This window comes from Patella vulgata, chromosome 5, assembly GCF_932274485.2.
Source record: "Patella vulgata chromosome 5, xgPatVulg1.2, whole genome shotgun sequence".
Classification (NCBI taxonomy): Eukaryota; Metazoa; Mollusca; class Gastropoda; family Patellidae; genus Patella; species Patella vulgata.
Genome location: NC_065883.2, coordinates 78,355,038 through 78,377,787, shown reverse-complemented (window position 1 = coordinate 78,377,787; position 22,750 = coordinate 78,355,038). Strand labels below are relative to the sequence as shown.

Below are 22,750 nucleotides of genomic sequence, written 5' to 3'. Positions count from 1 at the left end.
CCCTCTCTCTCCCCCTCTCTCTGGAGCTAAATCTCTTTGGCATCTGGAAATTGACACAAATGAGTAGCAACGTATGATGCAATATGAATGTACATTTAATCGTTTCTGTTTTCATTGTAATTTCTTATCAGTTCTGTTCGGCGAAATACGCGAAGAATCCAACTTGAATGGCAGTTTTGGCGTCTGGTTCAGTCTACAGCGGTGGTATTCTCCTGTGGGATATGTTTAGCTTCGTTCATGGAGTCGCTTCACTATAAATGGCGCTCGGATGCATTCTGGCATGCGATTCGCGTGCCAATTTTAAAATTTTCATTTTGTCTTAAATATTAGATATCAGAAGCCCATCTTTTCCCGGTAAGATAACAACATCAATGGTTGATTTAAATTGACCAATAAGTCGCGTGTGCAATGTCGAAGACTGTGGATGAAATTGAGTTAAAGACTTAGCTATTTTAACTTCCCTTTTGTGTTGTAATGTATATTATACAGCGCTATATAAATGTTTTTATAATATAACAATAACATGAATTCATTTATGTAGCGCTGTACAATATTTTTAAATTTTTAAATTTCCCTTGGGTGCTTGCTTAATACAAGTTCTACTGTACATCAAAACACTAAAAGGAAGTGAAATGATTTTATAATATAGCAATAACTTGTCTGCGATATCACCTCGGTGGAAGCGGACGTAAAATACAACTAACTCACACACGCATAACAATAATAATTAACGTTGTTTTGTATTTTCAGTGAGAATGAGATGATACAGACAACAGATTGACCTGAGAAGAGTCGTTCAACTAATACAAACATATAATTCAATCATTTTAACTTAGTTCTTGTAATATTACAACATCCTTTTTTCTTGACAAAATCACAATGTATTTCGTTCTATAAACCGATAGCAATTATTAACGCCAACATAACTTTGTTACACAGTGGTCATGACGTCACAGGCGTTAATGAAATATATAGGCGGTGCAAATGAAATAAATACAATATATTTGTTCCGAGATTGTGAATGTGTTTATCATCTAAGACGATTCAAATTGAAATAAAATAAACAACTTTCTTCTGGAGTTTCTTTCCTCTTTTTTTTTGGGGGGGGGGGGGGGGCAGACGCTTTATTAAAATCCTGATGCGCCATTTGCAGTTTTGCTAAAATATCCAATTTCTCACGGCTAATTCCGAGCGTCAATATGTTGGGGGGGGGGGGGGGGGTGGATGGCTGAATGATTAGCGCATGCGCTTTGTGTAATTAGGTCTGTCATTAAGTCAACTAGCGTGGTTTTGATTCCCCGGTTGTACATGACAAGGAATATAGGGTCGCCTGTCCATCCTCGTCGGGTTTCTTCTGGTCCTCTGACTGGTAAAGATCCCTACGCCCAAGCGAATTATTGAAATAAAATTGAACCATTTGTAAGTCCCGAAATGATCCAGTTTGTGTCGAGTGGACGTTAAACCCCATTTCTCTCTCTCTCTCTCTCGCACTTATATGTACTAAGATTTATTATTTAGCATTTTATTAAGAAACCAAAATGAGTGAATACAGTAGAGTTCACTTCAATTTACAAAAATGTTTTTTTAAGATAAAAAAGAATAATTTAACTATCTGAACATGAACTATAAAGTAGTTCATGCTGGGTGAAAATAGTCCCATGGTTACCGCCATTACAAGGATGTAAAAATGGCTTCGTTATATAGATACCTGGTTTGTATAGATGTTGATATAATTCTACAAGCACGAACTAATTACCTTGGAAAGACTACCAACAATTAGAATTATAAAAATAGAACAACTACACCGGATTTTGAGGAAAAAAAGGGAGAGAGAAAAGAATGGGGTCTAACGTCCACTCGACACATACAATGGCTCAGTAAAGTTTCAATAATTCGCTTGCACGTAAGGGTTTTTAATACTAGGGGGGGCCGGGAAAAAAACACCAGGTTTGACAGGCATCCCTACTTCTTGTCACGTAGCCTCACAAGCTAGTAATCGAAGGCACGCCAATTCACCCAATGACAGACCTTATGATCTAAAGCGCACGCTTCAAACTAGTCTGCCACCTGGCATCCCCACCCCTCCCCCCTCCGGATTTAGATGAAGAGAGGATATTCCCTCCCAATCCCCCACCCTCAGGACTAGAGGAAAATGACAGTTTGTTTTAAACACATTTGAGCAGAGACGAGGATCATGACCGTTGTTTAAGAAATGAAATGTGGTTTAACGTCCTACTGTTCTACTCCGACTGGGCTATTGAAGACGAGCATACGCCATACAGTGTGCTATGAGAAACATTTTGTCCGGACAGTGGCGCTACGGCCTACGCTTATATCGAATTTTAACTGCCAAGGGATTTTGTACGTGCACGTCAATGTATACACAGGACCTCGTTTTTTGTCCCATCCGAACGACTAGACAGCTGAATTTCTATATTAAACAGAACACCTTTCTTAAAGCTAAAATAACCCTTATAGTATTACATCTGTAACTGCACTGCGTGTTCCCTTTGAAGTCATTATTATGTCATCCCCTTTGAAGTTCTGCCGAGTGTTGTATACAGATCATGTACAGCCGGTAAAGGACATATTGAATTAATTACATGTTTAATTACAACACAGACAATCGTGACTTAAGAACAGTGCATACAGAATTAAAAGGTCAATATTAGATATATTATCAAAACCATCTGAGGTCATACAGTTCTAAGCACCTAAATGACCGTTCAGTTTGATGAAAGTTATAGAGTACTTTGTTACATTAGCTCTAATCAAACGAAACACTGTGGGGAGTATGCTTGGCACGAGGACCTAGTCTACAGCCTACCAAGCATATAGGTAAAGTCAGCAATGCATAAAACAGGGATTTTTAACATAGGCGTTTCTAATTTTAGACTAATTAGAGGGGTCAAAGGTCATTTTCTTACAGATATAGGTAAAGCCGACAGTGCATAGAACAGGTACTTTCTAAATAGGTGTTAGTGTGTGTGTGTGTGTGGGGGGGGGGGGGGGGTCCATTACGGATAATTCATCTATCAGTACGTTTGGGGTTAGGGTTAAGAATTTGTGGGAGGGGGTTGAAGTCTCAACATAACCTTTGACCTAATAAAGACACAATAACGTACCATACAAAACGTACACTTGTCGGCCTATAATTAGTTCTATTCCAGAACAAACACGAAGGTAGCTGACCGATATTTTAAATCCCACATCGATGATTTTAGTCGAAAACAAAAGGAATACTTCAATAAATTTGAGAAGTATGTATTCCGCTGCCATTTTCATATCTAATGAAATTGAAAATATTTATTTAGTCTTTGCTGTTATGTAAGCACACTGATCAGCAGTGAATATTTGCTAGGCCGCGACAGTCACTGATAAGGATGACATCGATGCGACTTAATGAGCCACAAATATTAACTCCTCTGACAAATTATTTTTTTTTATGTATTAGAAAAATAAATAAAGACGTTTAAAGTATTTGTAGGTAAAAATTATTACCTATTTTAGTGTGTAAATGGGTATTAAAATGAGTAAAAGACAGCATTCTGTCCGAACCAGTCACGTCTTATGTAAACCATGCACTCGCTATTGAGCCAATGATTGACGCCGCGTGATATAACGTCATGTGTTGAAGGCAGTCATCTTTAACAGAGATATTAGAAGACTTTCGTAATACTCTGTGAAACAGATTGTTATGTAAGACATAAATCCGTCTGTTTTTCTATGGGTTGTAAATGATATTGAGAGTACAACTTTGCTCTAATGAATGAAATGAAATGGAGTTCAACGTCCTACTGTTCTGCTCCTCTACTGGACTCATGAAGACTGTGCTATGGGTGAAATGTTGCCCGGGCAGCGGCACTATCGAATTCCAGCTGCCAAGAGATCTTTTACGTGCATGCCAATGTTTACAAGAGATCTCGATGTTCCGTCCCATCCGAATGACTAGACGGCTGTCCTTGTCAGGCCCTCCGTCCTGCACCACTGACAACAAGGGGAATCCACGTCGGAAATTCCTGATGAACTTTCTCGGCCAATGTAGGGATCGAACACGCTACCTCCAGGCCTGCAAACCAGCGTCTTACCCACTAATGAAGACGGGCATACGCCATACAGTGTGCTATGAGGGAAATTTTGCCCGGGCAGCGGCACTATCGCCTACTCTTATATCGAATTCTAACTGCCAAGAGATCTTTTACGTGCATTCCAATGTATACACGGGACCTCGGTTTTTCGTCTCATCCGAAGGACTATACAGCTGTCCTTGTCAGGCCCTCCGTTCTGCACCACTGACAAGGGGAAACCACGTCGGAAAATCCAGATGAACTTTCTCGGCCAATGCAGGGATCGAAATTCATAAACAGTCCGACACGATGAGAATAGGCACCTACTTGGAGCCCAAGTAGCGTACACCAGTTTCGGTGATCTACAAATCGCTGCTATGCGTTTTTCATATTTAATCCGCTTTGCGCTGTTATGGCAACTGTACTGGTCAGTACGGCCGTTCTGTACAGAGCCGAGTGGTTTGGGAAAAAAACAGTCCAGACCCTCATTCAATTGTCAATATATATCATCATAATTGTATAATTGTGGTTTAGACAAACAGTGACAGCCGCTGTAGTCCAGTGTGTGGCATTTGTCTAAATTAGCCCAGTCGGAGCAGAACAGTAGGGTGTTAAACCCCTTTTCATTCATTGATCGACTGAGCTGGGCTTCTACACTGTTTTCGGGCCAAAATAAAATTGTATCAGCCGTCTGGTATCTGTGTATTGTCCCGACCCAGAAAAGTCACCCGTCGACCAAATGTTTTAAATGTTCCTATTGTTGATTAGAACAGGTTTCGCTTTAATTTTTATATTTTACGCTGACATTTTATTGCTTTAATTCTTCCCAGTGCAAAAACGGAAATTTTGACCCTTTGACCTCCGGGGTCACAAAGAACAATGGTGAATTTGCCAAGTTTACATTTTTATTGAAAGTTTGATTACTTTCGATCATTTTCAACATATTTTCATGATGATCTCATTTGACCTTTGACCCCGAATATCTCGAAAACGCCCTAACGGCCGATTGATTAGTGATTACCACTCGGCATCGTATTCTACGCAAAACTTTACTATAAAAAAGTTGTGCCCATTTGATGGACCCCCCTCCCCGCTCCCACATTGAGCTTCCTGTCTTTAAGAAGTACAAGAGCACAATACTTAGCGGGAGGGGGGTAGGATGGCCTAGTGGTCTAGAGTGGTCTAGCTTCGACCTCTAGCTGGTCGGTCACCACTGGCTTGCGGCTGTGGTTTCGATCCCTGGTGTGAGGTACGTGGCTTGGAGAAAGGGGCACCTTCTCAACTTCATGAGTTTACTCCGGGTACTCCGGTTTCCTCCCACAGGAAAGATCACTGCGCGTGCCCTAAGATAATAAAAATAAAAAAAAATAAGACTTGTCTGCGATATCACCTTCAGTGGAAGCGGACGTTAAACCCTAGGAACAACAACAATACTTAGCGTTCTGGTACAAAGAAATTATGGGCAATGTTGAACATGCTAGAGCCGATTTGTAGTATATTTGTAGTATATTTGTAGTATATTTGAGTCACTGTATATGGAAAAAAAATCGAATGATATGAGGGCTGATTTTTAATATTTCCTCGCCACAGTCTTACATGACCTCTTACAGTCTATTGGTAAATGTTTAACAGGTGCGATAGTCGAGATATCCTCGCCACAGTCTTACAGTGTATTGATGATTGTTTAACAGGTGCGATAGTCGAGGTACATGATACCTTACAGTGTATTGATAATTGTTTTACAGGTGCGATAGTCGAGATACATGGTACCTTACAGTGTATTGATGACTGTTTAACAGGTGCGATAGTCGAGGTACATGATACCTTACAGTGTATTGATAATTGTTTTACAGGTGCGATAGTCGAGATACATGATACCTTACAGTGTATTGATGACTGTTTAACAGGTGCGATAGTCGAGGTACATGATACCTTACAGTGTATTGATAATTGTTTTACAGGTGCGATAGTCGAGATACATGGTACCTTACAGTGTATTGATGACTGTTTAACAGGTGCGATAGTCAAGGTACATGATAACAATAAGATTTATATTAATATATTTTATTATCAGGATTTAGTCGGCCAACCATATAAACACCAGTGATATAATTCACGTAGCTGATCTGTTCTATTGGCTGTAAATATAAAATACAAAACTTATATTCCATTCAGTGGTTGTAACTATACAATACAAAAATTATACTTCTCTCAGTAATCTGACAAAGTAATGAATGTACTTTACAACAGACATGATCAAATATGGAATCTACATGTATATCTAGTTTGCTAGTAATTAAAATAATTACTTACTATATTCAGTTTAGCAAGTAATTACAATCTGTTCAGTTTAGCTATTAAAGTAGATAAACAAAGGAGACACTAACACTGTTTTCATAGTCAGATATAATTAGACCAACGTTTCGAAGAGGTACCCTACTGCATATTATATCCAAAATGTTATATAACTATTCTGTATATTTAAATTTAAACCATTATCGGTTTCTGCATTTGATGTTATTTGGAATGTAAAGAATAGATTTTCATTATTCAGTTTCCTTGTATGTATAATATATGTGTATGTTTGTTTTGTCTATTGTCATTTAAGGGCAGAATTGTAAACAGGCTGCAAAGCCTAATTTTTCACCCTTTTGAAAATAAAGAATTTATTATTATTATTATTTAAGGTAATAACTAAAACATTTCAAAACAATCTCTAAGGAAACAGAGATGACGTCATAGGGAACTATGACGGAGAGTGTGGAACCAGGAGCCCGTGAAAAAGGGGGAAAGTAAAGTGCTGATGGGGAAGATTGTTTGAGGATTATTATTAATATCTAGAGGTTCAAGAGTTTTAGTTTAGCTAGTAACAAAAGTAATAACTTTGTACAGTTTTCCTAGTAATTAAAGCAATTACTTCTGACCTTTGTTAAATTTTGTTAGTAATTAAAGTAATTACGCTTAGCTTGTAATTACATATGATTGTTTAGTTTAGTTGGTTGCTAATTTAAGTAATTACTTGTGATTTAGTTTAGCTAGTAATTAAAGTAATTTCTAACGATCTATGTTTAGTTTAGCTAGTAATTACTTACGATCTATGTTTAGTTTAGCTAGTAATTAAAGTAATTTCTTACGATCTATGTTTAGTTTAGCTAGTAATTACTTACGATCTATGTTTAGTTTAGCTAGTAATTAAAGTAATTTCTTACGATCTATGTTTAGTTTAGCTAGTAATTACTTACGATCTATGTTTAGTTTAGCTAGTAATTACTTACGATCTATGTTTAGTTTAGCTAGTAATTTCTTACGATCTATGTTTAGTTTAGCTAGTAATTACTTACGATCTATGTTTAGTTTAGCTAGTAATTACTTACGATCTATGTTTAGTTTAGCTAGTAATTACTTACGATCTATGTTTAGTTTAGCTAGTAATTTCTTACGATCTATGTTTAGTTTAGCTAGTAATTACTTACGATCTATGTTTAGTTTAGCTAGTAATTACTTACGATCTATGTTTAGTTTAGCTAGTAATTACTTACGATCTATGTTTAGTTTAGCTAGTAATTACTTACGATCTATGTTTAGTTTAGCTAGTAATTACTTACGATCTATGTTTAGTTTAGCTAGTAACTGGTTTGTTTCTAGTGTTCTATCCATGACTTGTAGTAGATTTGTTGATTCAACACGGGGTAGTTTAATATTATGGTATATATAGATGGTATTATTAAACGTAGCATAAATAAAACAAGGTATATTCCCTCCTTCTGATAAACTATAAAAACCTACAAAATAACAAACATTTATTGGTAAATATTCATGATTTCGTGGTTAAAGGATAACAGAATGAAACATACATTATGCAAGCGCTAAATCTGTCTATTGCAGGTCTTTCTTTAGGTCTGAAATGTTATCTAAATTATTAATTAGACATTAATTAACTTATCCAGGCCATAATCAACTCTCCATGGCATGGGATTTCTCCGATATTAAATAGATTAGAACAGTCCAGCCATATTTTGATTTAAGCTAAAAATGGTAGAGCGAGACTTAGCTTCGATTAACCACTACAGTGGTTGAAATTATTGCACACGTGTTGTCAAACCTTCAAAGGCTAATATCTTCATTCGTAATAGAGTAATTTGAATTAAATTTTCAAATTATTCATTTTACATTATCTATTTTCGAACTATTATAGCAAGAATGGCTAGCTCTTTATCTAAATTTTACATAATGTATCTTTAATGGTTAATTGAAATGTAGGGCGGACAGTTGCATCTTTACTACCAATCTGATTCAAACATATATCCTATTCCGTTTTGTTTTTTTGTAGTTCAAAATTTTGTTTTACATGTCGTCACAACACATCAAAGGTATAAAAAAAAAACGAAACGAAATATAGATCTGTATTGTAATCAGATTGTTTTACTATCTGTTTGTGTATTTCCATGGTAACCACGGTGAACCTCATACATGCTTTTTAGTAAGATGTTGTCATATGTTGCTACATCTGAGATAGAAAGCGTTCATCCACACATTCGGGAAACGTCAGAGATGTTAAAGAGACGATAATTAACACCTGAGTGATAATTAACATCTGAGCTATTAGGGAATGAACTGTTTCAATGTTGACGCATACTCTTTAAGGGGAATAACCTAACATTAGCATGTGGATGCAGACCACCATTAATTGACTTCAATATTAATTTGGGTCACTTTGCCTGGCTCCAACTTTTTCACAAATTTTTGTGTTTCTGAAAATTTTCTACTACATATACTAGTAAACATGTAGCTATTCCGCCCTACATTTCAACATAAACAACCTCTTAGCTCTGGATCATGAAATTTAATGGAAATGAAATTAAATGGGGTTTAACGTCCTACTGTTCTGCTCCCACTGGGATAATGAAGATGGGCTTACGCCATACAGTGTGCTATGAGGGAAATTTTGCCCGAACAGCACCGCTACAGACTACTCTTATATCGAATTCCAACTATCAAGGGATCTTTTATGTGCATGCTAATGTGTACACGGGACCTCGGTTTTTTGTCCCATTCGAATGACTAGACAGCTGTCCTTCTCAGGCCCTCCATTCTGCGCAACAAACAATGGGAAACCAAGCCGGAAAATTCCAATGAACTTTCTCGGCAAAGATATTTAATGGTGGTCTACCTCCACATAAAGGCTTTATAATTACTCATCTATAATCATTATAGACTACCGGGGTTTTTTTTCATCTGAATATAAATATTTTACCTCCTGAGAAAGCTGCCACGTTTTCTTGAAATAGATAACGAACAACCTCTCTACTGTGATTTACGATATACGTCTGTCCATCCCATGAACAACACACCACTTCCTCTTTCCCATTACCCTTAAAACCAAAAATCACAATATCGTAAGGGGGAGGTGGATAGCCGAATGGTTAGCCTGTATGTGCTGTATCATAAGATCTGTCATTGAGTCAACTGGCGTGGTTTCAATTCCCTGGTTGTACATGATAAGGTGTAGGGTAGCCTGTCCTACCTCGTGGGTTTTCTAAGGGTCCTCCGGTTTCCTCCTACTGCTAAAGACCCCTATGCACAAGCGAATTATTGAAATAAAATAACATTTCTCGGTCTCTCACCAATATTGTAATTTCAGGGAATAAAACTCATTAATTCTGTGGGAAAGCATCCTAGAATTAAAACTCAGCCAAGGTCTGTGATACATTCTTATTGAAAGAGGGGGTTAAACGTCCACTCAATAAAAACTAGATCACTTCGGGACTAAAATGAACAATTTCATTTAAATAATTCGCCTTGTACGTAATGGTCTTTAGCAGTTGGGGAGACAGAGAGAGAAATGGGGTTTAACATCCACTCGACACAAACTAGGTCATATCAGAAATAACATATGGTTCAATTTTATTTCAATTATTCGCTTGAGCATAGGGGTCTTTAGCTGTGGGAGGAAACCGGGGACTCAGAGAAAACTTACGAGGTTTGACAGGCAACCCTACTCCTTGTCCTGTACAACCCTGGAATCAAAACTACACCAGTTGACTCAATGACAGACTTTATGATACAATAAGCATGTGTAGCAGGGTTCTTTTCACAAAGACGAACAAAACACCAGGTCATGGGTTCAGGGTTTAATTGTGGATCATCAATTTAGTATACAGATAAAGACCTATAAAATAGGAATTTATAATAATTCTGATTATTCTCAAGAGTTTAACCATATAAAATACAGGACTAGTGACAGAATGTGCTCCTCCTTGTAACAAGGTTAAGATGCAAGTGAGATTTGAAAGAGAAGCTGAGATGTGGTTATTTTAGTGAGTTAAAAGTGAGTAGAGTTTAGACTTGCTGTTGTAAAGATATTCTTAACCAGCTTAGAGATGGACTATTAAAGGGACAATACAACGAACACCAAATATACCATAAATAACCAATATATTAAAGGGACAATAATACAACAAATACTCAAGATACAATAAATACAAATATACACAAATATACACAAATATACACTACCACACATGCACTAACCATTCGGCCATCCAACCCCCCTGGCAGTAGAAGGAAAACATGAACCCTACATTAACATGCAGGTTCGAAGCCACACCACTTGACTCAATGACAGACCTTCTGATCTAAAGCATATGCATTAGACTCTTCCGCTCCCCCCTCCCCATAACCACTATCCCCCCGGGTTTTAAAGAAATACCAACATCCAGTTGTTCAATGGTGTTGGCGACCTCTTCTGAACTGGCAGTCACCTAGATTGTTCCTGGATGAACTCGTCTAGATTGTTCCGGGATAAACTGGTCTACAACCTTAAAAATTCAATTTCAGGGTGTTTTTGGACCAATCAATAGAAGTTAGAGTTACCCAATAGAAGTTATTGTTACATGTACTTACAGAGAATCAACCAATAGAAATTATTGTTACTTACAGTCACATCAAGTTTAGATAGAGAGAAAAGTTGATGATCAACTTGCAATGACCAGAGTATTTTATCATTCTCAGCTAAAACCAACGTTCCTGTAAATATTACAATAGTAAAATATTACAATCATCAAATATTACAATTAACCGACAATTTTAACTAAATCTGGAGCCTTTGTAGGCCGGCTCAGTGGATAGGCACTGGCTGATTGACGTCACCTCAATGGCCCGACTAGCGACTCAAATTGAAATATAATTGTGACTGATCGAGACTCGATTCGGACGTTGTGACAATGTGCGACTTAAGAGAGTTTAGGACTCGAGGGGTCGCTGTAAGGGGGCATGACTCTAACTTACCATATTCGTTGTGAATTGCAGGCCCATTTGATGAACTGGCAACATGAATCAGACCCGGCTTTGTAAAGAATTGGGGGACTGGACTGGATTCAACTTAGTACTAAAATCAGCGATTTGGGAATCGACTCGGACTGGAGGTGTGGTGACTTGGGGCTCGACTGGGACGTGAGGTCCCACGGCTTGTTACCAGCTCTGATAACCTGAAGGTCCTGAGTTAAATCCCTGTGTTAGCCCGAAGCCTACCTCACAACCTGTTGGACGTGTTTTGACACACACGGGTCGTTGAGTTTGATTAGCACTCAGACCAGCCTCGAGAAACCAGGTGAAAATTTTTGTATGTTCAGGACCAAAAGTCTCTACTGCCAGTCTACTGTGCCAAGGGGGGTTGGATGGCCGAATGGTTAGCATGTGCAGGCTGTATCATAAGATCTGTCATTGAGTCAACTGGTTTCAATTCCCTGGTTGTACGTGACAAGGAGTCAGGTCACCTGTCCAAAATGTCCCTCATAGCATACTGTATGGCATATACCCGTCTTCATTAGCTTAGTTGGTGAAGAAAAGTAGGATATTAAAACCAATTTAATATTGTCTAGATTTCTTCATAACTGAGGGGAGTTGGATGGCCAAATGGTTCAGGCCGGTTGTATGTGGCAAAGAGTATGGTCGCCTGTCAAACCTCAGGGTTCCCCCTGATTTCCTCCCACAGCTATAGACCCCTACGTGCAAGCGAATTATTGAAATAAAGTTGAACCATATGTTAGTCCCAAAATAATCTCTCTCACTATCCCTCCCTTCCTGATTTATACTTTCATGAAAATGTATCTTTAAGGCCCATATGGTTTAAGGCCCATATTGTCTCGGATTCTTTCCCAGCTATACATAAATATCATGACTTACCATCTAAGGTCGCTAATGCATAATAAGTCTGGTGATCCAAGTCTTGTTTACCAGGATTAATATTACCAACGATAACGGTGGAAATGTCACGATTCTTGGCTCGACTTAAACCAAGTGGATGATACAACAGAAACGTGTCTCTGTTAAATAAATAAATAAGACAATAAGACAGAACTGAAGGTTGCCAGGCAACTAAACAGTTTTCAAGCAACAGCTTAATAGTACGATCAGTCCATTAATGACAAAAACTCAAAGATACATTATGTAAGATTTAGATAAACAGCCGACCATTCTTGCAATAATAGATCAAAAACAGATAATATGTAAAATGAAAATTTCATTCAAATTACTTCATTCTGAGCCAAGTTATCACTGTTTGTAGTTTTGACAAGATGTGTGCATTGTGGTAACCAGGGCACTGGTATATTCAAGCCTTAGCCTCGCTTTACCATTTTTAAATTAAATTTTTAAATGGCGAACTGTTCTAATCTGATTAAAATCTTGAGTATTCGATGCCATCAAGAGTTGATTATGGTCTTGTCATGTTAATAAATGTCTAAATAATAATTTAGAAAACATTCCAGGCCTAAAGAAAGACCTGCAATAGGCAGATTTTGCTCTTGTATAATGTATGTTTAAATTAAGCAAACAATGAGACAAATTAAATGAAATCAAATGAAATGGGGTTTAAGGTCCTACTTATCTGCTTCATCAAGTTTAATGTGGGGGGTTGGAAGACTGAATGGTTAGCATGTGCGTCCTGTATCATAAGGTCTGTCATTGAGTCAACTGTCGTGGTTTCGATTCACCGGTTGTATGTGACAAGGAGTAGGGTCGCCTGTCCAACCTCGTGGATTTTCTCCGGGTCTTCCAGTTTCCTCCCACTGTTAAAAACCCCTATGCGCAATCGAATTATTGAAATGAAATTGAACCATGTGTTAGTCCCGAAATGACCTAGTTTGTGTAAAGTGGACAGTTAAGCCCTCTCTCTCTCTCTCTCTCTCTCTCTCTCTCTCTCTCTCTCTCTCTCTCTCTCTCTCTATTATCTTCTCTTCTCTCTCTCTCTTCTCTCTCTCTCTCCCTCTCTTCTCTCTCTCTTCTCTCTATTATCTTCTCCTCTCTCTCTTCTCTCTCTCTCTTCTCTCTCTCTCTCCCTCTCTTCTCTCTTCTCTCTCTCTTCTCTCTATTATCTTCTCCTCTCTCTCTTCTCTCTCTCTCTCTCTCTTCTCTCTCTCTTCTCTCTCTTGCTATTCTCTTCTCGCTATTCTCTTCTCTCTCTCCTCTCTCTCTCTTCTCTGGGGGTCGCATGTTCGTTCCTGGTCTTGGCCGGCCGAAAAAAAGGACAATGATTGTCATTCGGATGGTATGAAGAACTAAGGTCGTTGCAGGCCTACTCCAGTCATTGTTGTTTGTATTTCAGAGGAGAGCCAAAAAAAGCTCCCCTCAATCAATGAATTGAAAAAATCACTTCCCTGAAAAAAACTCTCCCAGTTTTGATAAGAAGAGTGATTTAGAAATTAAGGAGGGTGATCTTATATTAAGGAGAGTGATTAGTTATGTGTATGGAAAATGGTTCTGAAGATCAATAACTGCATGTAATGGGGTCATTCCTGGTTTCATAAATGATAATACACCCCCAATAACTCGGTCGACACTTGGGTTAGCAGCAGGTACTAGAGAGCGACCGCGCCCCTTAAAAAACAATGACTGCTACACGTTGGTCTGCATGTAAAAGATCCATTGACAGTTGGAAATCGATATAAGAGAAGGCGGCCTCATTGCTGTCCAGGCATAATTTCCCTTATAGCACACTGTATGGTGTATGCCCATCTTCATTAACCCAGTCAGAGCAGAAAAGTAGGACGTTAAACCCCATTTCAATTTTCCAATCAGAATCTTGGACATTCTAGTCACAGTTATCGGATCGCCACCAAATTAACAAAATAAACGTGACGTACCTCTGGTCTTGAGTATTACCATCTAGTTTATTAGGTGAGAGATCAGAATGAAAATCACCGTCCTTCGTTTGGCGTAATAACGTGACTAGAGTGCCACCTGGTTGTGACGCCATCACTTGTTGTCGACCATCAGATGATTTATTTATAGATATTGTCTCAGTCTAAAAAAAAAACCAATAAAGTTTCAAAATACAATTCATTAAAGTGAGAGAGAGAAATGGGGTTTAACATCCACTCGAAAAAAACTAGGTCATTTCAGGGCAAACATATGGTTTAATTTTATTTCAATAATTCACTTGCGCGGTCTTTAGCAATGGGAGGAAACCGGAGGACCCGGAGAAAACTCACGAGGTTGGACAGGCGACCCTACTCCTTGTCACGTACAACCGGAGATTCGAAACCACGCCAGTACAGCGCGCACATGCTAACCATTCGTCCATCCACCCACCCCCCCCCCTCATTAAAGTGAGACAGCACAAGGGGAGGCACGGTGGCTAGGTGGATAAGACGCTGGCTCGCTAGCCTGGAGGTCGGGTGTTCGATCCCTGCATTGGCCGAGAAAGTTCATCTGGATTTTCCGACGTGGTTTCCCCTTGTCAGTGGTGCAGAACGGAGGGCCTGACAAGGAAAGCTGTCTAGTTCTTTGGATGGGCCAAAAAACCAAGGTCCCGTGTATACATTGGAATGCACGTAAAAGATCCCTTGGCAGTTGGAATTCGATATAAGAGTAGGCGATAGTGCCGCTGCCCGGGCAAAATTTCCCTCATACCACACTGTATGGCGTATGCCCGTCTTCATTAGTCCAGTATAGGAGCAGAACAGTAGGACGTTAAACCCCATTTCATTTCATTTCATTTCGTTTCAAAAATAAAGATCTATATATATATTGACTTGAAATAATTTGGTGGTCTTCAGGAGAGGTCATTATTACAAATGTTGAATATATATGGTTAGCGCGTGCGTGCTGTATCATAAGGTCTGTCATAGAGTCAACTGGCGTGGTTTTCGATTTTCCCGGTTGTAGGGTCGGGTTGCTTTGGGTCCTCCGGTTTCCTCTCACTGCTAAAGACCCCTACGTGCAAGTGAATTATTGGAATAAAATTGAATCATAATTTAGTCCCGAAAGGACTTAGTTGGTGTCGAGTTGACGTTAAACACCATTTCTCTCTCGCTCTCTTTAAACCCCATTTCATTCATTAATTGGTACAGAAAGCAGGATTATTACCAAATTACTTACCTGGCCAGCCAGCTTCCATTTCTGTACAAATACAATCTGACCTGTAGAATAGGGTTCACCCCCGTCGGAAGTTGAACCCGACTGCCATCTAAAACTACGTATAACACGATCAGAATAACCAACAATCAACTGTGTCTGTCCATCTAAATAAATAAAATATTAGTCCCGGTATTACACATGAATATACATAATATAACACTCGACTAGATCGTTATGGTAACGTGGGCAATATTGGAGAATATTGCCCTAACAGCACCATTTTTTCATAACAAATTGTAATAGAAAGTGCAGGAGGAACGCACTACACGCAAAACAAAAATCTACAAAATAAACCTGCGGACAAGATAGAAAATAGACATTGCACCAAATAAACAAATATCAAATCAAGTGAATGGATCCGGGATCATCCAATGAAATCGACTGTTATATCGCTCCGTATTAAACACGGCAACAGACCATACCGGTAAGGGTTTCTTTAAAGATACATTATGTGAGATTAGATAAAGAGCTGGCAGTTCTCACTATAATAGTTAAAAACTACATAATGTAAAGGGAATTTGCTGAAAATTGATCCACTTTGAACCAAGAATTTAGCAATTTAATTTTCGGTCTAGCCTCGATCATCATCACTAAAGTCGGTACTATAAAAAACATAGTCTCGATTATCCATTTCATGTTTAAATCATTAATGAAAGTTGACTAGCAAATCGGATCCTAATCCAGTAAATATCACAGTCTAGAGATGACATCGACAGTTGATTATGATCTGGATAAGTTAATTAATGTCTAATTAATAATTTAGATAACATATCAGGCCTAAATTGAGACCTGAAATAGGCAGATTTAGCTCTAGCATAATGTATGTTTAAGGTCTTTATTATTAAGTATTTAAACTTGGGAATCAGGCTTCTTTGTTCAGAAGGGTTGGGTGGTCTAATAGTTTAACACGCCTTCGAGAAATCATAAGGTCTGTCATGTAGTCAATTGGCATGTTACATGACAACGAGTAGGGTCGTCTGTCCAAACTCTTGTGTTTACTCTGGTTTCCTCCCACTGCTAAAGGCCCCTATGCGCAAGCGAATTATTGAAATGGAATTGAAGTTTGTGTTGAGTGGACATTACAACCCATCTCTCTCTTCTTTGTTCAATGTAAAAGTTGAAACAGCCTTTATTGCACAAAGCCCTTACTATCCTGTTTTTATATCTACCATTTATATCTTACCTATATCTTACCATCCATCCGTACATGAAGATATGTTGTATAAAATACCTATATCTACCATCCGTACATGAAGATATGTTGTATAAAATACCTATATCTTACCATCCATCCGTACATAGAGATATGTTGTATAAAATACCTATATCTACCATCCGTACATGAAGATATGTTGTATAAAATACCTATATCTACCATCCATCCGTACATGAAGATATGTTGTATAAAATACCTATATCTACCATCCATCCGTACATGAAGATATGTTGTATAAAATACCTATATCTACCATCCATCCGTACATGAAGATATGTTGTATAAAATACCTATATCTACAATCCATACATGAATATATGTTATATATCTTACCTATATCAGCTAGTAATAAAACTTTACTGTTGGCTGGCAATTCTTGTTTATATGCTGCCTTTAATACCTTGTCTTCTTCACTTAATCCTGACTATAGAAACAACATACCAGTCTTATATTTTATTATCATTACTTAAAGTACAGATGTGACGTCATCCTTTGATATTGGCATACCATTATTTCCAGTAATGTTTTGGCCAAATTGCCAATCTTACATTATTGTAATATTGGACTCGAAAGACGATTTCATTGAAATGCATGGGTGTGATAGTGTCTGTATTGTAACTTGTTTAATGGTCTCGAAAAGTATCAATATATTACTTAAAGCGAGAATTTCATATTTTCTAAGAAAGTCAAAACATAATTTTTTCTATGTCTTTGGCTCAATAGGTTATCAACTCACTATTATACGACCATGGGCATTATTTCCCACCCTTAAAAATCATTGACACATGAAATAATAACACAATTACCTTCCTTGTTTTCCTATTGCCTCAATGCATTAGCTATTTTCAAACGTTGGAATTTGAAGTTGAAAATTATATTTTTGCCAATTTCTCAGCTGGCAATAGTGAATTATAGGATTAATAGGATTATTCTTTAACAAGGTAGGACGGTTTATGAATACCATCTATTTTAAGGCTTTATTTTAATAAATTTTAAAAATATAACTTAAAAATATGAAATTGTAGCTTTAATGTCAGGCTCTAAACAATTAAATTACCTTCCCTTCTTATTCAATACTGTAAAGTCTAATTACCTCCACTTCTTATTTAATACCGTAAAGTCTAATTACCTCCCCTTCTCATTAAAAATATTGTAAAGTCTAATTACCTCCAATTGTCGTTAAATATCGTAAAGTCTAATTACCTCCACTTGTCGTTAAATATCGTAAAGTCTAATTACCTCCACTTCTTATTTAATATCGTAAAATCTAATTACCTCCCCTTCCCATATAATACCTTAAAGTATAATTACCTCCCCTTCTCGTTTAATACCATAAAGTCTAATTACCTCCACTTGTCGTTTAATACCTTAAAGTCTAATTACCTCCACTTGTCGTTAAATATCGTAAAGTCTAATTACCTCCACCTGTCATTTAATATTGTAAAGTCTAATTACCTCCACTTGTCGTTTAATACCTTAAAGTCTAATTACCTCCACTTGTCGTTAAATACCGTAAAGTCTAATTACCTCCACTTGTCGTTAAATACCTTAAAGTCTAATTACCTCCACTTGTTGCTAAATATCGTAAAGTCTAATTACCTCCACTTGTTGCTAAATATCGTAAAGTCTAATTACCTCCACTTGTCGTTAAATATCGTAAAGTCTAATTACCTCCACTTGTCGTTAAATATCATAAAGTCTAATTACCTCCACTTGTCGTTTAATATCGCAAAATCTAATTACCTCCCCTTCCCATATAAAATCGGAAAGTCTAAATCACCTCCCCTTCTTGTTTAACATCGTAAAGTATAATTACCTCCCCTTCCCATATAAGATCTTTAAGTATAATTACCTCCACTTCTTGTTTAATATTGTAAATTATAATTACCTCCCCTTCTTTTTTAATATCGTAAAGTATAATGACCTCCCCTTGTCATAATATCGTAAAGTATATTTACCTCCACTTCTCTTTTAATATCGTAAAGTATATTTACCTCCCCTTCTCTTTTAATATTGTAAAGTATAATTACCTCCCCTTCTATTTTAATATTTCGAATCCCCGGTTGTACGTGACAAGGAGTAGGGTTGCCTGTCCAACCTCGTGGGTTTTCTCCAGGTCCTCCGGTTTCCTCCCACTGCTAAAGACCCCTATGCGCAAGCGAATTATGTAAATAAAATTAAACCATATGTTAGTCCCGAAATGACCTAGTTGTGTCGAGTGGACGTTAAACCCCATTTCTCTCTCTCTCTATTTTAATATCGTAAACTATAATTACCTCCCCTTCTCTTTTAATATCAAATAAATAACACGTTCCTTCAGCTGTTAAACAAACCAAATTATTCTGAAACAAACAAAAATAATTCTACATTCATGTCTCCATGGAATAAACATAAACTATTAACTCTGAGGAACTTCTAAATTAGCGAAAGGCTCTACTATTAAAATATACACTGATGTGTGTACATAGTGTCAGACAGTTGAACGGTTGATGACATATGTTCAATAAGCACACTAGTATAAAAGAAATGAAATGAAATGAAATGGGGTTTAACGTCCTACTGTTTTGCTCCGAATTGGGCTAATGAAGACGGGCATACGCCATACAGTGTGCTATGAGGGAAATTTTGCCCGGACAGCGGCACTACGGCCTACTCTTATATCGAATTCCAACTGTCAAGGGATCTTTTACGTGCACGCCAATGAGTACACGGGACCTCGGTTTTTCGTCACATCCGAACGACTAGACAGCTGTCCTTGTCAGCCCCTCCGTCCTGCATCACTGACAAGGGAGAACCACGCCGGAAAATCGGGATGAACTTTCTCGGCCAATGCAGGGATCGAACACCCGACCCCCAGGCTAGCGAGCCGGCGCCTTACCCACTTAGCCACCGTGATCCCCTAGTATAAAAGATAAATGGGGTGTAATGTCCACTCGACAAAAATAATTCATTTGCGCTTAGGTGTTATCAGGGGTGGGAAGAAACCAAAGGACCAAGAGAAAACCCACGAGGTTGGACAGACGACCCTACTCCATGTCATGTACAACCGGGAATCGAAACCACGCCAGTTTACTCAATGACAGACCGTATGATACAGCGGACACACGTTAACCATACAGCCATTCAACCCGCTATATTGTTGTAGAACATGTTAATTACCTTTCCTTGATTACAGATGTCACCAACTCCAATACAAGTTATCTACAAATACAACAATACAAGTTATCTACATAAAAATACAACAATACATAAAAATTAATTGATATACTGACATACAAATATTATGAAATGGGTTCTAACGTTCTACTGCTCTGCTCTGACTGGGTAGACGGACATATGCCATGCAGTAAGTGTGTTATGAGGGAAATTTTGCCCAAACAGCAGCTCTACGACCTACTCTAGTCTTATATCGAATACGAACTATCAAGGGATCTTTTAAGTACATGCCAATGTGTACACAGGACCTTAGTTTTTTGTCCCATCCAAACGACTATACATTGTCCCTTGTCAGACTGTCTGTCCTACACCACTGACAAGGGGGAACCACACCAGAAAATCACTGGGATTGATCAGTTAACAAGCCACAACTTACTCATTGAGCAACTGTGGCTCCCGATACCTATCAAGATTTACGCAACTACGAAAACATTAAAACTTACTATGCCAAGTCCTGAACTTTTCCGACACGTAACTGGATTACTTCCCTTGAATACGGCTAAATCACCATCGATATTCCCTACAATCAGCTCATTTCTCTACAACAAAATAAAAGTAGTATCACAATATCTTCTTTTGGCATTGAGTCATTGAACACATTAACACATGGTACAGTTTTAAATTCACTCTTGAGAATGATTATTCAACCTGTCAGTTTCAAATAATTGTTTTGACCAGCGCTACAGAGGCGGATCAAGGAATTTGTGCAGGAGGGAGTTAGCCAGGTTCCTGAGACAATGTGTCCCCCCCCCCCCCATCACCCCCACCCCCTCTGAAATTTTTTGAGAAATACATGGTCTCTATTGTCATTTAGGCCTATATATACACATTGAACTTTTTAAACAGAGAAATCCAACATCCTGTTTGACGTCAATTTTTATTATGAATTAATACGATGACAATGTGATTCAATTTCATTGATGCAAAGCAATAATTGTGATATCACACATGTCTATATCATTATCTCACGCTTTATCGTCCCACCATCTGACGATAAAGAACACAGCCGACAGCCAAGACACTTTTCTCATAAAAAGTGTTGTTTTACAAAAAAATTGAATTAGCTAACCAGGGGCGGAGGGGATTGTTGGACTCTGGATCTGCCCCTGTGTTATTCAATTTTTATTTGGGTCTTTTTGGGGGCTCCACTCATTCAAGTATGATTACCATGAAACATGGTTTGCTTGTTTCTTGGACAATTACACACTGATTGACAGACTTTGATGTTTTACAGGACATCACAATTCTTAAATTCCAGCGATAACTTCACACTCGGTTCCAGTATCACAACGCCCATTTCAGGCCACACCCAATTTATATACATGACATATTATAGACAGGCCCGTAGCCAGTGGAGGGCAATACCCCCCTGAATAAAAGTTGCTGACCATAGCTCTAAAATACCTACTGTAGACTGTGCCTCCCCAAAAACTTCACTGCCCCTCCGCAGCCAGCAAGCTGGCTACCGGCGTGATTATATAACATAAAATAATTAGCAATATACATATATAACATATAATACAAGTTCATATTAAAATAGGGGGTTAGATGGCCGATTGGTTAGTGTGTGCGCTTTGTATCAGAAGGTCTGTCATTCAGTCAAATGACAAATGGCGTGGTTTCGATTCCTGAGTTTTCTCCCGTGTAATCCCACTGCCAAAGACCCCTACAAGCAAGCGAATTATTGGAATAAAATTGATCCTGTACTGAAATGACCTGGTTTGTAACTTGTGTGAGTGGACCTTAAACTCCCATCTCTCTCTCTCTCTCTCTCACACACACATGTGTACATCAGTCTCACGGATCAGTCAATTCAATTCACCTGGTCGTTGTCAACATCGCCTAAAACCATTGCCTGGTTGAATAGATTTCCCTTAAACTCCACTTCGATCCTCTCCACAAATGATACCGTTCTCCACATCATGGCACGTCAACGCAACAGTCTGTCAGCCATAAAAAAAAACATCTCAATACGACATAATCAGTTGTTTTTTTCTCAACACTGTTTTACTTTTACTTTAGTCTTGAGTTCAGTACAGGTCAAGGGGTGACAACTCGCAGCATATCCATCAGGAATCAGACCACTCATAGCAGCACTCGAATCAGGGACAAACCCGTAATTCTCTATTCGTTGACTTCAATGTTAAATGCATTTGTTTTTGACATTCCGATGTCCGACTGACACTCAAGCCCCGATCACTTGAAAATAAAGGGTGTTTTCGTGCAAAAATTTCAAAACCTATACCCGTCTACAAAACAACTCTTTGTCAATGACCAAAATTCCTCGGCAGTCCCCGTACTGTGCTGCTTACAGGGGAATCCCGGGCTGAACCAATTTAAGGCAAAATCGGATTATGGTTACATGGGCCCTTGGTATTTGAAATATATAGGCTACTAAACAGCAAAAGAAAAGTCAGGTTGGTATTTTACTCTTAATAGACGCATTGCATAAAACTTGCCTAATGTGTTCTCGATGATTTTCATGTAACTCATGATGCACGTGCTGTTCACTGGGACCAACCCTATAAAATGCACCCCCATACCTGGTGCAGCATGCCACGACTCACGACAGCTCAGAGGAACCAGGCGCTTGGAAGACTCGATCGACGCTGGCCACACTACTCAAGCCGTTGCTAATCACCTCAGGTCAATGTTCGGACATCTACAGGCTTCAGAAACGCTTCACACAGACATCTGAGACTGCACGTCAGACAGTTGGAACACATAGAAGACCCATCAATACCGATACAGTGCACCGACATCTCACCAGAGAGAACATCCATTGCCGTCGCCCTTAGCGAGGAGCGATATTCACCCCTCGCCATCGACGTTA

General features: G+C 38.4%; 1 protein-coding gene across 2 annotated transcripts; it reads right to left on the bottom strand.

The window, feature by feature from the left end:
- Nucleotides 1–6,115: 6,115 nt before the first annotated feature.
- Nucleotides 6,116–21,961, bottom strand: LOC126821315 (KICSTOR complex protein ITFG2). 2 transcript variants are annotated; one of them, XM_056101475.1, is made up of 12 exons: nucleotides 21,740–21,961; nucleotides 20,361–20,456; nucleotides 19,861–19,902; nucleotides 18,978–19,043; nucleotides 17,035–17,125; nucleotides 15,447–15,589; nucleotides 14,210–14,370; nucleotides 12,252–12,391; nucleotides 11,005–11,093; nucleotides 9,322–9,439; nucleotides 7,673–7,849; nucleotides 6,116–6,205 (listed from the first exon to the last, which is right to left on the bottom strand). In XM_056101475.1, the coding sequence occupies exons 1-12, from the start codon at nucleotides 21,839–21,841 to the stop codon at nucleotides 6,138–6,140; spliced, it is 1,293 nt and encodes a 430-aa protein (XP_055957450.1). In that variant the 5' UTR covers nucleotides 21,842–21,961; the 3' UTR covers nucleotides 6,116–6,137. The 2 variants fall into 2 exon arrangements, with proteins under 2 accessions (XP_055957450.1, XP_055957451.1); XM_056101476.1 differs by lacking the exon at nucleotides 7,673–7,849.
- Nucleotides 21,962–22,750: the final 789 nt, after the last annotated feature.

Excerpts from the sequence above, each read along its gene's own strand:
- LOC126821315 (XM_056101475.1), bottom strand. The coding sequence starts at position 21,841 with ATGATGTGGAGAACGGTATCATTTGTGGAGAGGATCGAAGTGGAGTTT. Across the intron at positions 20,457-21,739 it reads GCGATGTTGACAACGACCAG|AGAAATGAGCTGATTGTAGG; the intron begins GTGAATTGAATT and ends ATTTTGTTGTAG. Across the intron at positions 14,371-15,446 it reads AATGGAAGCTGGCTGGCCAG|ACTGAGACAATATCTATAAA; the intron begins GTAAGTAATTTG and ends TTTTTTTTTTAG.